Source organism: Danio rerio, chromosome 9 (genome assembly GCF_052040795.2).
Source record: "Danio rerio strain M-AB ecotype USA chromosome 9, GRCz13ab, whole genome shotgun sequence".
Taxonomy (NCBI): Eukaryota; Metazoa; Chordata; class Actinopteri; order Cypriniformes; family Danionidae; genus Danio; species Danio rerio.
The window spans coordinates 6409177-6424263 of record NC_141029.1 but is presented as its reverse complement, the minus strand read 5'-3'; the positions used below and the strand labels follow the sequence as shown (position 1 = coordinate 6424263).

At 37.1% G+C, this 15087-nt stretch overlaps 2 protein-coding genes and 1 long non-coding RNA gene across 7 annotated transcripts in view; 1 reads left to right on the top strand and 2 right to left on the bottom strand.

Annotated features, from left to right (window-relative positions):
* tmtops2b (teleost multiple tissue opsin 2b) overlaps positions 1-8184 on the top strand; it is a 126789-nt gene extending 118605 nt beyond the window's left edge. For 2 of the 3 annotated variants that reach the window (XM_087265853.1, XM_087265852.1), the window contains exon 5: positions 7425-8184. In XM_087265853.1, coding sequence (XP_087121979.1) covers positions 7425-7640 — 216 coding nt within the window. In that variant the 3' untranslated portion in view covers positions 7641-8184. 3 annotated transcript variants of the gene reach the window in all.
* The window catches only part of LOC147842240 (uncharacterized), a 1176585-nt gene that overhangs the window by 544913 nt on the left and 616585 nt on the right, over positions 1-15087 (bottom strand). The window lies entirely within an intron of this gene.
* The window catches only part of st6gal2a (ST6 beta-galactosamide alpha-2,6-sialyltranferase 2a), a 117337-nt gene continuing 103042 nt past the window's right edge, over positions 793-15087 (bottom strand). For 2 of the 3 annotated variants that reach the window (XM_087266270.1, XM_087266269.1), the window contains exons 6-7: positions 13788-13962; positions 793-3619 (exon numbers count right to left, since the gene is read on the bottom strand). In XM_087266270.1, the coding sequence (XP_087122396.1) occupies positions 3372-3619; positions 13788-13962 (423 nt within the window). In that variant the 3' untranslated portion in view covers positions 793-3371. 3 annotated transcript variants of the gene reach the window in all.

Sequence of the window (15087 nt, the reverse complement as noted above, 5' to 3'; positions counted from 1 at the left end):
AGTTTAAGTCCCTCGGTCGGTCACATGACCATTTGGCCATCACGATTAATACATAAAAAAAATATGCAGAGGAGAGCAGTGGACTGATGGTCAGTGTACATTACTGTCCAAAAGTTTGGGGTCAGATTTTGTTTATTTTTTACTTTATTAAAAATGAAAATGTGCACATATAAGGTACATTTGCATGACAGTGATAAACTAAAACCTGCTTCTTAACTAAAACCCATTTCATTAATAGAATAATAGTGTTGTATTTTTCATGGGAGGCAAACATAACCTATAAGTTTAGCCAAATATGACATATTTGGTATCAATGTTCTCGGCATGACCCAAGGAATAGGTTGTGCTTAATTTTTATTACAATAAACATATGCAGTCTAGTTATTAGCAAATGTTTGATTCATTATTGATGGTTAGTGAACGGGTTATGTGTCATAATAACTTGGTGGCACTGTTATTAGTTGTATTAACTAATATTAGTACCCAATTATTAGTTGGAACATTGTGAGTTGCCAATGACACACCTAAAGATCTGTGTCAATAAGGTAAAGAATTAAGCAATCTTTGACGTTGTGCCAGCACATCTGTCAGTGCCGTAAACGAAAACAGTGTCACGTATTAACATGAACTTTTTGCCAGCATGGTCAAATTTGGTGAAAATTTGGAAAAAACAGTCTAGGAGGAGAATGAAAATAATAGGTTTTCAATCAAAAACAAAATGGCAGTCAGGAAGTCCAATTCAATTCAGTTCAGTGGGGTTTAGTTTTCACTGCTGAAAGTCCAAACACTGAAGAGCAAATTCACTGATGCACAGCTCCTCAAGACCCAAACCAAACAGGCCAGTGGCGCCAGTGATGAGGAACAAAACTTCACCAATTGATGAAGAAAATAAATCACTTCCATTGTGAATTTTTAGCCATAAAAACAGCTTGTTATACTGCTCGATTTTGCAAATTTGTTTTATTGCATTAAATATTATATAGAAAGTAGTTAAATCATTTACTGACATTTATTATTCCTATTCAATTCCCCTATAGGCAAATCAATCACAAGTATTAAAACTAAATTCCACACTGTAAAACATGTGACAAACTCAAAACAACAGTTTTTTTTCTCATGGTACTTTAACATATTTTAATAAGTTAGTCATGTTTTAATTCATTTCTTTACCATTTTTAGTTTGCGCAGTAATTTGATAAGTTTACGTTGATATTTTTAGTAAGTTTCACTGATGCAAGTTGACTAGAACTGAAAGAATAAGCAGCATGAAATCTTTTTACAGTGTACGCATGCATGTTATTTTAACAAAAATCACAGTTTATAGTTTAAACAGGAAAATGCTGTCATTTTCAGAAACTTGAGCCTAAAAAATATTTTTTTCAAAAGACAGCATTTCCAGGCTCTTAAAAAGCCATTATCGTGTAAATAAATGACCAAAACTAAAAAAAAAAAAAAGTTTTATGTTTAGAGTTGAAAATGCACCCTTAATAATAGAGGCGGTAAAGACAATTATACTATATAATATTACAAAAGACTTCCATTTTAAATAAATGTTACTGTAAAATTCATACTCAAGAACCTTAAAAGAGTAAACGTATCACAGTTCCTACATAAATATAAATCTGCACAACTGTTGACTATAAAGAGAAACATTTTTTGACCACCAAATTAAAATTTTAGACTGATTTCTGAAGGATCATGTGAGACTCAAGATACTAAAAATTCAGCTTTTCCATCACGGAAAATTTAAAACTAAATAAAATAGAAAACAGTTACTTTTATTGGTCAAAACAGTAGTCTGTACCATGTTTCTTATCACAAATGCAGTCTTGGTGAGCAATATTTTACAAACCCCAAACTTTTGAACTTGCTCTCCTCCCAATCATTTCCAGTCTTCTTCACTACTCTGGTCAATTAAAAGTAGGACAGAAGCCCAAAAACTAATTTATTTACATTATTATCCGAATGTGACTGGAGCAGGATTGATCACATGCCCGAAAACCACAACCAGCCTCAACACTAAATCATTCAAGACAACACAAGGTGGAAATTTTGCATCCAAACCTACTTTAGAAAAAAAAGGTACTCTTCAGGCTCTCTACATCTACAATCCCCCAACATGGGGAAACAAGACAGAGTAAAAGTCAAAGTTTAGCTTTACACATCTCAGCCTACCATTTAAGACTAGAAGGAAGATGAAGTATTTCACCCTATTAAGAGTATCATGAGCTCCTGAGTGAAATCATCACTTACTAAATTGACTTCTACAATATTATCTACAACATCAGTTAAAACAGACGTTAGCTCTTCTCACCAGATCTACAGGAGAAAAATAATCAGCTTATCGTCTTAATTAAAATGGCACACATTGAAACAATGAGTAAACAACAAACCTTCAAGTATTACCTTCTGTAGAAAAGTCAAACCGCAAAGTGAATGCGTCAAATGAATAACTGTACATTTATGAGAAGACAACGCAAAGGTAATTCATTCGCTTTTAAAGACTACTCCAGCAGGAGTCAGAAAACCTCTTGAGTTTAGGGGCTACAAGACGTTAAAAACCGCTAGATGCAACACATAATATCACCAATGTGTTCCGTTATATTGCCAGCAGCCTTAAAATCGCAGATAATATTTACAGTGCTGCACTTGTGAGTTATAGTGGAACCTTATTCAACGACTCTATTTTCTGTAAACCACCTGTCTCGACAGGTTCTTCAAAAGTATAAATCGACTAGGATCAAATTAAATGAACCACAGTCACATTCAAAAGCTCCTTTTAGTCAATTTGTACAACAACAGGCACAGTATTTCTACTCTGCTTTTGAAGGAACAAGTAGGAAATAAAGTATTGATTCAGTTCTGGAAGAGCAAAATATTTTCAAAAAGGCTCGTTAATGTGGCACGACGTATATATTACAGCAGAAAACGATAATACAGCAGGAAAAAAAAGAAACACAATGTTATGGCGAGAAGCTTTTAATCTGTCAGAACATCTACAGACAGATTAATAAAGCTCATGTTTGTTCTAAATCCCATCTCTGCACTTTTTTGACAGTGAAATTTTCAGTGTCTATGACTGTAATACTTCCAAACGCTGTCAAACACAGTTATACGTATAAGAAATACTGTTTTTGTTTTTTTTGATGGCTTTCAACATCACAAACATCTAAAAAGCTTTTCTCGTCACGTGTCTATTGCTGTTTGGACCATCTTTAAGCATAGGCTCAGGAAATGCATTTCAGAGAGATCTACAACTACAGCGGAAGGTTTAGTCCCACACAGTCAGTTTTTTTAATGAGCCGGCTGGATGTCTGAGGTTCTCCTCTGCGTTAGAAAGGCTGTTATTGCGTGTGTGTGTGTGTGTGTGTTCAAGGCTCACAGTGGACTTTGTTGAATCCGGGCAGTGTGACTTTGCCTTTGCGTTTGAGCTCATCCTCTGAGCCGATGTTCATGCGCTGGATGAGCATCTTCTCGTAGAGCAGAGGATGATACGCACCCAGAGTGCAGGCGGCATCGTAGTAGCGCTCGTGATAATGGCACAGGTCCGTCTGACGCAGGGAGGGAATGTACTCGTACACATGCACCTCTTCACATAAGGACATCATTAGCAGGATGCCTGGACAAAACACAAACATACACAATGACAGAAAGGGTTATTCAAAGTCAGATCAGTAAACTTAAATCTTCTTTGTGTAACATTTAATACGGTCTCCTAAATCATTTAATATTTCTTATAAATGCAGTTACATTAGTACGATTCTGTAATCAATCTATGACAATGCTAGCCTAACAGGCTAGCAATATACTAAAACATGCTAGCATTGTGTTGGTAACTATGGGCTAAAAAGAAGCTAGCAACATTTAATTGGCAAAGACATGACAAGGCCAAATAATTAGCCAAGGACAGATTAGCAACATACTAACCCTGCTGAAAAATCCAGCTTAAAACAGCCTAGGCTGGTTGGCTGGTTTTAGCTGGTCGACCAGGCTGGTTTTAGAGGGGCTCTGGCCATTTTTCAGGCTGGTTTCCAGCCATTTCCAACCTGGTCTTAGCTGGTCAGGCTGGAAAATGAACAGCTAAATCTAGCTAAAACCAGCATGAGCAGCCTGGACATAGCTGGTTTTGGCTGGGCTTTCAGGCTGCCTGGGCTGGTCAAGCTGGTCTTAGCTGGTCATCTCCAAGCCTGACCAGCTAAGACTGGCGGGAAATGGCAGAAAACCAGCCTGGAAGTGGCCGAAACCCCTCTTAAACCAGCCTGGTCGACCATCTCAAACCAGCCAACCATCCTAGGCTGGTTAAAGCTGTTTTTTTTTTTTTTTCAGTAGGAAAACATGCTAACAACTTGTTAACTCTCAATATTATGGCAAGGCTTAGTAACTAGCCTAAGACAGGCTAGAAACATACTAGCATTGTGTTGATAACTGTAGGCTAAAATAAGCTAGCAACATGTTAACTATTAATTTTACAGCAAGGCATGGCAACCTGCCTAGGACAGACTAGCAACACGTTAGCATTGCATTGGTAACTGTTGGCTAAAGTAAGCAAACATCTTGTTATGGCAAGGCTAAGCAAGTAGCCTTAGACTGGCTAGCAACATAGACTACTAAATAATCCTGTGTTAATTCATGCTAGAAATATGGCAGATAATGTTGCAATAACAGCGTGACCCAGTTACTCTTAGCTACAGGGGGGGGGGAAGCACAATCGGAAATGATTAAAGAGAAAATGAGGCTTGTAAAATACTCTTTCCCCTCCATTTCTTCCACTTGACCAAGACTTTAAAGAACCTTCGTATTTAAAATGCTGACAGGGAAGAAATCTATGGATGTTCTGCTTATAATACCATATTTACTTGAACAACACATAATTCCTTGTCTATAATATTATAGAAGTCACACTTTGATGATTTCACCCTAGTTATTCCAGTGCATAGTTATTAAAATTTAAATTAATAAATCAAATAAGTAAACCTCCTGTTGACCATATACAACAGTGACAAAATTGACATCTTTTTTTCACAAAACAAAGAGGAAAAAAATCAGTATGGTTTTACTTTGCATTCTAAAGATGGCAGCACAATTAGCATGACTTGCAGATATGTCATAGTCACATGGGAAAACTAAGTAGCTCTTGTAAGTGGTGCTAGTGAAGCCAGCGTGTCTGCGTGAGTCCTAATGCCCCAGTAAAGCGAAGGCAACACCATACTGTCAGTGACCACCATCTTTTGGATGAGATGTTAAACTGAGTTCCTGACTCTCTGTGGTCATTAAAATTCATTGGCATTTCTCTTAAAGATTAGGGGTGTAACCCCCATGTTCTTGCCAAATTCCATTCATTGGCTCTTACCCATCATGGCCTCCCAATCATCCCCATCCACCAAATTGGATCTATCACTGTCACTCCACTCCCCCTATAGTTACTGTGTGGTAAGTGCACTGGCGCCATTGTCCTGTGGCTGTCGTCACATCATCCAAGTGGATGCTGCACACTGCTGGGGGTGAAGCGAGTGTGAAAGGATTTGGGTGTATGGCCGTACACTATAAATGTGCTATATAAGTGAAGTTTTTTTAACTAATTTCGAGAGGAACACGTGATATAATTGACTGCAGCTGGCCGCCTATCTACACTCATTAGTTAGCCAATCAGATCTATCCTAACTTACTATAAATAGTCTAGCTAGATATTACTCCCTTACCTTTGTTTTCCGAAGAAACCCCCCATCTACCCCCTTTCTCCTCCTTTCCTCCTTTAAAAAGGGGAGCTCTCGAGAACCACCTGATCTCGTACTCCCCTCACATGCTCTATGGACCTGGCGGGAGCCCTGGGCTCAACTATCTCCGAGCTCAGGGTTCTCTCCCGGGACAGCATGCCAAACCTGCTTACAGTTGTCAAGCAATATCTAAGTGTGAACTCTTGAAATACACATTACAAAATCCAGCCATTTCCCTTAAAAATAATAATATGTGCGATTTAGAGTTGAAGCAGGTTATTAGAGTCCAAGCAAGTTTCTCGCATATGTTTCACACTTGATAAAAAAAGAGCTTAAGGGGAAAGAAATTTATGTTAGTCGGTTATAGACAACAGGAAATTTTTTTGGCTACAAAAAGAAATATCTATATGCTTACACCTTCATTCATTCATACATTTTCTTTTCGGCTTAGTCCCTGTATTAATCTGGGTTGTCACAGCAGATTGAACCGGCAACTTATTCAGCATATGTTTTACGCAGCGGATGCCCTTCTTGCTGCAACCCATCTCTGGGAAACACCCACACACACTCATTCACACTCATCCGGAGGAAACCCACGCAAACTGAAGAAGAACATGCAAACTCCACACAGAAATGCCAACTGACCCTGACCTTTTTGCTGAGAGGCGACAGCACTACCTACTGCGCCACTGTGTGGCCAACCACTTTGTTTCTGCAAAAAAGGTTTTAAAATAAAATTAGCTGTCTACTGAAAACGTTCTTGTTGTCATAAATAAACATAGAAAAATACATACATATATTATGAATTATATGCAACAATGTAAAAAATTTCCATGGTTTTATTGGTAAAATCTGTAAAAATCTTAAAGTAACCTGGTTTACGGTAAACTACCTTGATGTGGTCAAAAATCGTAAATGGACTTTCCCAGAATTCACCACATTACACTAGCAATCAATTTTGTGTTTTTCTTTTTTGACATTATTATTGTTCATTTTAGTTTTGTGAGTTTTGTTAAATTTAATGTAGATTTATATGATGGTGTTCAGTAGTTGTGTGAATGACACCTTTATATTAGAATAACAAAGGTACAACATGCGGATGTTAGTACTTTTAAACAATGGCTTAACAATATAAATTAATGCAAATTTAATACAGTTATTTACTGTAACAAATTAAAAAATAAAATAAATAAATTATATATATATATATATATATATATATATATATATATATATATATATATATATATATAAGGTGGTCAGCTAGCGAAGTGCTATGCAGGTAAACCTCACTCCTCTAATCTCAAAAGATGCTTTAGCTACAGACGCTAGAGGCCATGGTCATTGGCCTCTTTGTCAACCAACTATCATACAAAGAATCGCCGGTTGGATCCTAGCTCAGTGCGGGTTGGGTGCAGTAGGAACGGTGGGTTACCTATGACTTCTGCCGTAGTTTTAGCTGTAAAAGCTGCCAACCACTGCTGGGTTTTTTTTTTTTTAGTGTACATTTTTAACTATGAAGTAAATGTAACATTTTTGCACAAATGGTCAAACAGTGTGTTTAATTTTTGACAGTTTCTACCTTATTTCTAACAGTAAAATCCGAACAATACTATCTATATTGGTTTAACATGTTGAATAAGATAAAGTGTCAATTCTCATGTTTTTTAGGACAATATTGAGAGGTCTGAAGTTTCTCTTCTCCTGCAGTTCTACAGGTGTTTCCGCATCTTGTTCTGCTGTCAGAGAAGTTTGCTACAGAACGGTCACTCCTCCATGCCCTCCAAGACCACCGTCATCCAGCTGAACCGCAGGGTCAACAGTAACGCTGTAGCCTGCACCGCTCAGATCTCCACCGGGACTCACAACCATGACTGCAGCACTCACGTCACAGAGAGGAGCAACCCTCCGGAGGTCATTCCATGAACATTGACATTTAAGAAAACTGACCAGGGCTGAATGCAGGCCTTCAGTCTCTGCTTCGTCTTGATCTTGTTCAGCTTTTACCCTCATTCACTCTCTAGGGTTTAGATTTTCCGTGCCTCTTTTACAGCCTCGCATCGATGCATTGCAAATATTTAAGAATAAAAACAAACTCTATAGAAAATACCAGACAATCTATTTCATTGTTTGTTTTTTTGTGGTGCATTACGAAATTGAGTGATGTCAATCTCCAGTACAAAAAAAAAAAAAAAAAAATCCAGTGGTGAGTGTTTATAGATTGTCCTGGAAGGGGGAAAAACTGCTTATTTTTAATAAGTTAATTTTGACACCTTAACCCTTTGATGCGTACGATCACACCAGTGTGATCAGTCTTGGCTGGTCCCTGAAGCATACGCTCACACCGGTGTGATTAGAATGTTTACAGCACACACCATCAACTCCTAAAAATTATTTTCTGACAGCTTGCCCTGAGGCACAGAAAGAGGTGCGCAGTGCTTGTCATAAATCACAATTTATCTGTGTTTTCAAAAAAAAAATAAATAAAAAAAAAATAAAAAAATAAAAAAAAAAAACATTTATTTCAGGTTTCAGACATTCAATTACACAAAACTATGAGCAAAACATACCATTTAAGGTTTGTAAAACGCACATGAATGTCTATGGAGAAGACAATAATAGTTGTTTTTTTAATAAATAACTGGATAATGTGCTTTATTCATATTAAGATACACAATGTTTATGTTACTAGAATATTTTCGCGTCTTACTTCGATATATTTTTGATGAAAATTGTTAATAAACATGATGTAAATCCAGCAGCTTGGATCTCTTCTATGGTTGTTGCTAGAAGGGATACAGCTGGGATCGGAAGGTAACAAGAAGTATTTATTTTAATCATTAAATTATGCATTAATTGTATTTTAATAGCATCTATCTCTACCTCAACCCTAAACCCGACCCTCACTGTGATGTAAAAATATTATTTATTGTTGTACAGTGTCACAAAAATTATGCTATATTAACGCCAGTATTCTCAACTGTATCCCATCTACACTTTACCCTCTCCTGCATCGCAGACTAAACATGGCGGCGCCCTTTACCCATCTTATAACAAATAATACAATTATTAATAAGCTGTTTAAAAGACTAAATATACTGCATGTTCTATTACATACTTGAGAATCAAAGTATCAGAAATTTTACAGTATAATTAGAACATTGTCAATATTTTCAGAAAAGGACAAAAAGGGAATTTTAGAACACAATAGACTAAGTAACAGTCACAATACAAAACTCACGCAGGGTCAGCTGGAGAATTTATAACGCATGAAAGGGTTAAAAAAGTGCACATGAATTTGGAGAGGGGTCTGGATGCAGACCTGGCGGAGTGCAATCTGAGCTGCATCCAATGCTTTTTATTGGGCTCACCTAACCCCACCCCTAACCCTACCTGTCACAGTGACGTCACTCTCTCCATTGAGTGCATCGTGTCTAACACTGCATCGCTGATAGATGCAATCTCAGCTTGCATCATAAAGGCTGTATCCAGATACTACTGGGAATTTGGGATATTGAATAGTTTTGGCAAATTGAACAAAAGTGAGGGTGAAAACAATTTTATAAAATATTTATATTTCAAACTTTAAAACTCTTCTAAACAATATTTTGGGCTGCTAAAAATGAGCGGTTAGCACATGAATAAACTATGTGGACCCATATTCCAACATTGTTTTATTTATTGAAAATAAAGAATAAAGAAATCCTGACTAAGATTTCCTGAAGAAGCAAATAACTTTTGAGCAACGGTATAGAAGCCACAAAATAATTATTTTTTGCTGATTATCTTTATTATTTATATGTTTTAAATACACAATATTCATCTGCTTTTATAAATGTAAAGTATTTTGTAATGTGTACATTAAATTGTAAATCATTGTATATTAATATAATATTGTATTATAACATTGTATATTATTATAAAACATGCACATTTATTTATTAATTTTACACATTATGCAAGAATACCTGGAATATCTGCTTGATTTGAGATCTGCTAAACAGCTTAAATGAATGTTTTCTTCCTGTTTTGTGTTTCATTTGTACCAGAGTCAAGAGTGTTGCGTATGATATCATTCGAAAAAAGAACAAAAAAACAAAAACACTGTATTCAAAAGTATATTTTCAGTTTGTTTTTTTTAAGAACTGGTTTGGATTACACTGTTATTGCGCAAAATCACTGAGCTTTCTATCATACAAGCCGAAGAAATAGAATTGCATTGAATACTACTGAATTCACTTGTCAGGAATAATACAAAGGCATTATATTCAACCTTGACAAGAGGCTTTTTCTAGCTAGAAAATACCTTTCAAATAACAACTGAACTGTTATTGGTTTCCAATGCCAAAGAAACAATCCTCTCAACTCATAAAGCTGTGATCCTCCCACATCTGCTTCATATTGTTTTATTGACACTACTATCTGAGCCCAGGTCACTGATCTACAGAAATGTATTCAACCATTGGATCAACTCATATGGTACACTTCCCAATTCACGAAGAGGAAACTGGATTATTAATACAAATACAAATACGAACATTTCGCATTGAGAATCTTAGCAGGATTTCCCCTCCCCTCCAAAAAAAGAACAACAGACTTTGTTTGCTTCTCAAATGTGTTGAATGTACTCTTGAGGTTTCAGAAATGACTATTCAAACATCTTTATAAAGGATCGTGTGTAAAGTGCCAAACACATAATACGCAACAACATCACCATTTCAGTGTGTCTGTTTGTAATAGTTTGGTCTCATGAGTCATTGTCATGATACTACACGTATGGATTTGTTGTGCCATTTTGACTGTGTATAAATGCAAATCGATCTGTCAGTTCAAAATGATCTGTCATTTTTGTAACTCTTAATGATAGCAAATGATTGTGTTTGGTTTGGATTTTAAAATCATTAACTGTAATTGATTTGCTAACCGTACCACACAGCTATGCACACCATTTTAACTCAGTACAATATTCACTTTAGCAGCTGTATCCATGTTATTGTACAAATACTATTCTCAATCCATCAACACCAGGATAATCTCGGGAAAAATTAATAAAAACGTATCGCATCTAGGTAAATAAACACATACAAACATTTTAAGCACATTCCCAAAGGGTCATTTTTTTCTTGAAAGTAAAAAGTTCGATTAATTTAGAAAAGATGGATACTGGGGTGAGTTCCCACAATAAAATATTGTCATTATACTTGTGTCTCAAAACAGCATTAATGCAATATTCTGTGATATATTGTAATTTCTACAACAGTTCTGTCTGGTTCTTGACTCTGATTGGCTGAGAGCCGTGTGATATTCTAAAAAAATAATAGCACTCTTCTTTCTTCCTCTTCCCTTAACTCTTCACCCTTGTGCATTACTTTGCCCCTATACAGCAACAAGCAGAGGACACTTTACAGTTTGACAAATATTGCTGCTGTTTTACAACAAAATGTACTTTTGAGGCTTTTTAGTGGAGAGTGTAGTTGTTTAGATTGTAACTAGACAGTTTATTTATAAGGATAGTGCATATTTTAAAAAGGTTTACATTTCTGAGAGACAGAGCGTCGGTGACATTAGCCTGTCATTAGGGAGAGTAAAGAAGGTGGACGTTGTCCATCCACAAGATGGCAACCGAGACTGCATAATAAACCCTAAGAAGAGAAAAACAGTGTAATTTACAACTACAGAAGATCAGCAGAAATACTGTAGACTGATGGCATTTCATGCTGTTCAGCCTTATAATCTTAAAAAGTCAGCAAAAATCTCTAATTTTTTCATCACTTTAGACATGATGATAGAGAATCATTCAAACACGAGCTCTAAAGTGACTTTGGTGAAATAGCAATGCTTTCTGCTGTTCTGATGTCAGCTGCAAATGTGAATGAATGGCGGAAGAAAGTAGTTCCTCTTAAAAAAATGTACGATTTGTATTTTAATTATGCCGTCTAACTGTTGTATAAACGAAATTTCACATGAGTAGCAGTGCGTTTTGGCTTTATTTCGTCACTGGTGTGAAAATAAGGCACTCGGCCTTCGGCCTCAAGCCAACGCATGCCTCCCATCAGTGCTGATATACAGCCAAATCACGCAGCTACTTGTAAAACACTGACAACATATTGTCACCTTGGAATTGTAAGGTTCTATCTGTGTTCTGAAAGATTTTGAGATATTGAGCTTCAAAGTTTTTGCATTCCCTATAGCTAACAGTTTGTGTAACATTTGTTTTTAAAATAAAAAGTCTTAAAATGTAATCAACCTATAGACCTTTTTCGTAGAATGCAAAATGACCCATTATGCTTTGCGTGTATGCGCAAGGAGAATGCTAAGAACTTAGGATTAGCAGGCCGCAGATCTTTCATGTTCGGGGTCCTTCTCGGGGAAAAAAGTATATGACTAGACTATAAAGCGAATAGACTCCACTTCGGAGGCATGCCTTGTAGAGGGTACTCTAGCCTGAGTGACGGTGTTAACCACCCAATCATTAGGTTGCCCAAGTCCAGCACACTCCATCTATGGACCATACGTGAGGCATAGATCTGGGCACAGGTGCAGATTGAGCCAGAGAGGCTCAATACACATACCTGTTCCCCGTCCTCCCTGACACAGTATCTGTGTGAGCAGGCTCACTGGAGAAATGCGTATTACACACGCCATGGAACCAGCTGTGTAGCTAGTGGAACTCTACCAGATTCGCTATGTGTGGTACTCAATCAAGAGAGCGCACATATCTCTGTGTTAGAGAGAAAGCTCATAACAGCTGGACAGTCGGGGTGGAGTCTCCTATTTCCCAGGTGAAACTGCCGTGAGAGCGCATCGGCTGCACGGATGAGCTCGGTGGGGAAGAATAGAATGCAGCGATTCCGCCACCTATGACTCCGGGACAGCAGACGCCGAGCGAGCTGAGTGGATACCTCCCATGTGGTTGATATATGCCAACGTCACCGTGCTGTCCGTCTTGACCAGCTCATGTTTCCCCTCTAATACTGGTAAAAAAAACAGCGCAGCGCTAGATACACTGCCAACAGCTAGGGCGATTAAAATGCCAATGCAACCGGGTTCCTACCACAGATCCACAGCTACATGCCCTCACCACACAGCCCCCCAGCGCAACTGGGATGCCTGGACACTTGTTCTAGAGGCACACAGGTCTGCAGAAAAGCAGGGTCCATCCAGAGGCTGAGGGCGCAGATGATTTGATTCTGACGAAATCCCCATAGTGGAAGTTTCCACATAGCATTGAGGTCCCCCTCCCGAAGGGGAACCACATTACTTTCTCCAATGTACTAAATGTGTTTGACTGTGTGTTTCAGAGTGGCAGATTCCACACACAGTCACAAATGCTGACATATTATATTGAGTTTCAGGAGAATATCTGATGCTTGATTATTCTGGGAGGTAATTACACAGAATCATTCTGATGATGAAGTTTTGCTTCATAATTCATCGTGTAATTATTAAAACCACATTTGAGATGATGTGATTGGGATCAGTGAGGTGGTTAATCCCGTTATCCAATCACATCATGTGGAAAGACGTTGACTATATATCACACTCATGATTAAAATCACAAGGCCAGGGGGAAAAGTGTTAGTATTAGCATTTAGATTAAATTTAATTCACATTTTGTGCTTGTGGATAGTAACCAGGTTGCAAGTACCTCTTTAAATTTTAAAAAGAAGAAACCAGAGTATTCAAGTGCCATTTTTTGAGCTAAAAGGACAAAAGCATGAGTGTTAAAAGTGAAATGAACTATAATTTACAACCATCTCAAATGGTCACATTTGACAGCATTAACAGAGAAGTGATAATGACAGCGTTGAGAGGGAAATAAAACATCGGAGTTGTCTTTAAACACAGTTTCCAGAATACATTTAAAAAGGTGGACGTCAACAAAACCTTAGATGTGAAGTGTAAAGTGAATGCGATGTGTGTAATTTCTGTGACCTAACAATTAGGAACGGAAATTTGTTTACACTGCTTTCGAACTCTGACAGGACTTTGGATTGAGACGCTTGAAAACTTTATTTTCCGCAACTTTACCTATCATTATTTACATGCTTGAGTTTTGAAACAGTGTCTTACCTATGAACCCTGAGGAGGGTGGATTGGGCTGGATGTTCTCCAGATTATTAGCTTGAATCACGTCCCATAACTGCCAGATGTACTTGGGGTGCAGGATGTAGAAAGGCTGAGAAGGGAAGCGCATCCTGTACTCCATGTATGGTGTGAAGAGGTTGTAGTCTGGATTGGAGTACCACTGCAATACAAACACACAACGGTATATATATATGATTAGCAAAGTTTCTCAAAGTGGTGAGAGAGGGGGGAGCAGTAAGTACTGGCCGAAATGAGTGACTATGAGACTTGAGACCCTTGTAAATTAAGGGAAGGTATTTATACAGGTATAGCACATGTCTTGCAATACAATATTTATTTATAAAGCACATTTAAAAAAAAAAAATGTAAACCAAAGTGCTGTACATAGGAGTACTAAAAACAGAAAACAATGTAGAATATATAAAAAAACAAAAAAACATTTAACAAATAAAAGCAATAAAACAATAATCAAGGAGTATTAAAAGCGAGAGAAAATAGATAGGTCTTTTAAACAGGTTTAAAACACAGAAACAGAGGGGGGAAGTTTAATGTGAAATTGTACAGTGTTCCAGAGTTTGGGACCAGCAAGTGAGCAAATTGAGATCATAAGATCTTAATAAACGAGAGGGGATATATATGAACAAAGCAAGTCTAAGGTACTTAGGTGTAAGATTATTGACGGTTGGTATACAAATGATAAAATTCTAAAATCAATTCTGAATTTAATAGGTAACCAGAAACTGACTAGTTGCGGTGCCAGAGAGTAGTCTAGCACCCGCATTTTGTAACAGCTGCAGACAAGAGAGAGACGACTGAGAAATACCATGATAGACAGAAAGACAGACAGACAGACAGACAGACAGACAGACAGACAGACAGACAGACAGACAGACAGACAGACAGACAGACAGACAGACACACACAGTTGAAGTCAGAATTTTTAGCCCCCCTTTTGATTTGTTTTTCTTTTTTTAAATGTTACCCAAATGATGTTTAACAGAGCAAGGACATTTTCACAGTATGTCTGATTATATTTTCTTTTCTGGAGAAAGTCTTTAGTTTTTTTTCAGCAAGAACAAAAGCAGTTGTAAATTTTTTTTAAAAGCCATTTTTAGATCAAAATTTTTAGCCCCTTTAAGCTTTATATATTTTTCCGATATTCTACAGAACAAACCATCATTATACAATAACTTAATTACCCTAACCTGCCTAGTAAACCCAATTAACCTAGTTAAGCCTTTAATGTCACTTTAAGCTGTATAGATTATTATTATGTTCAGAAATG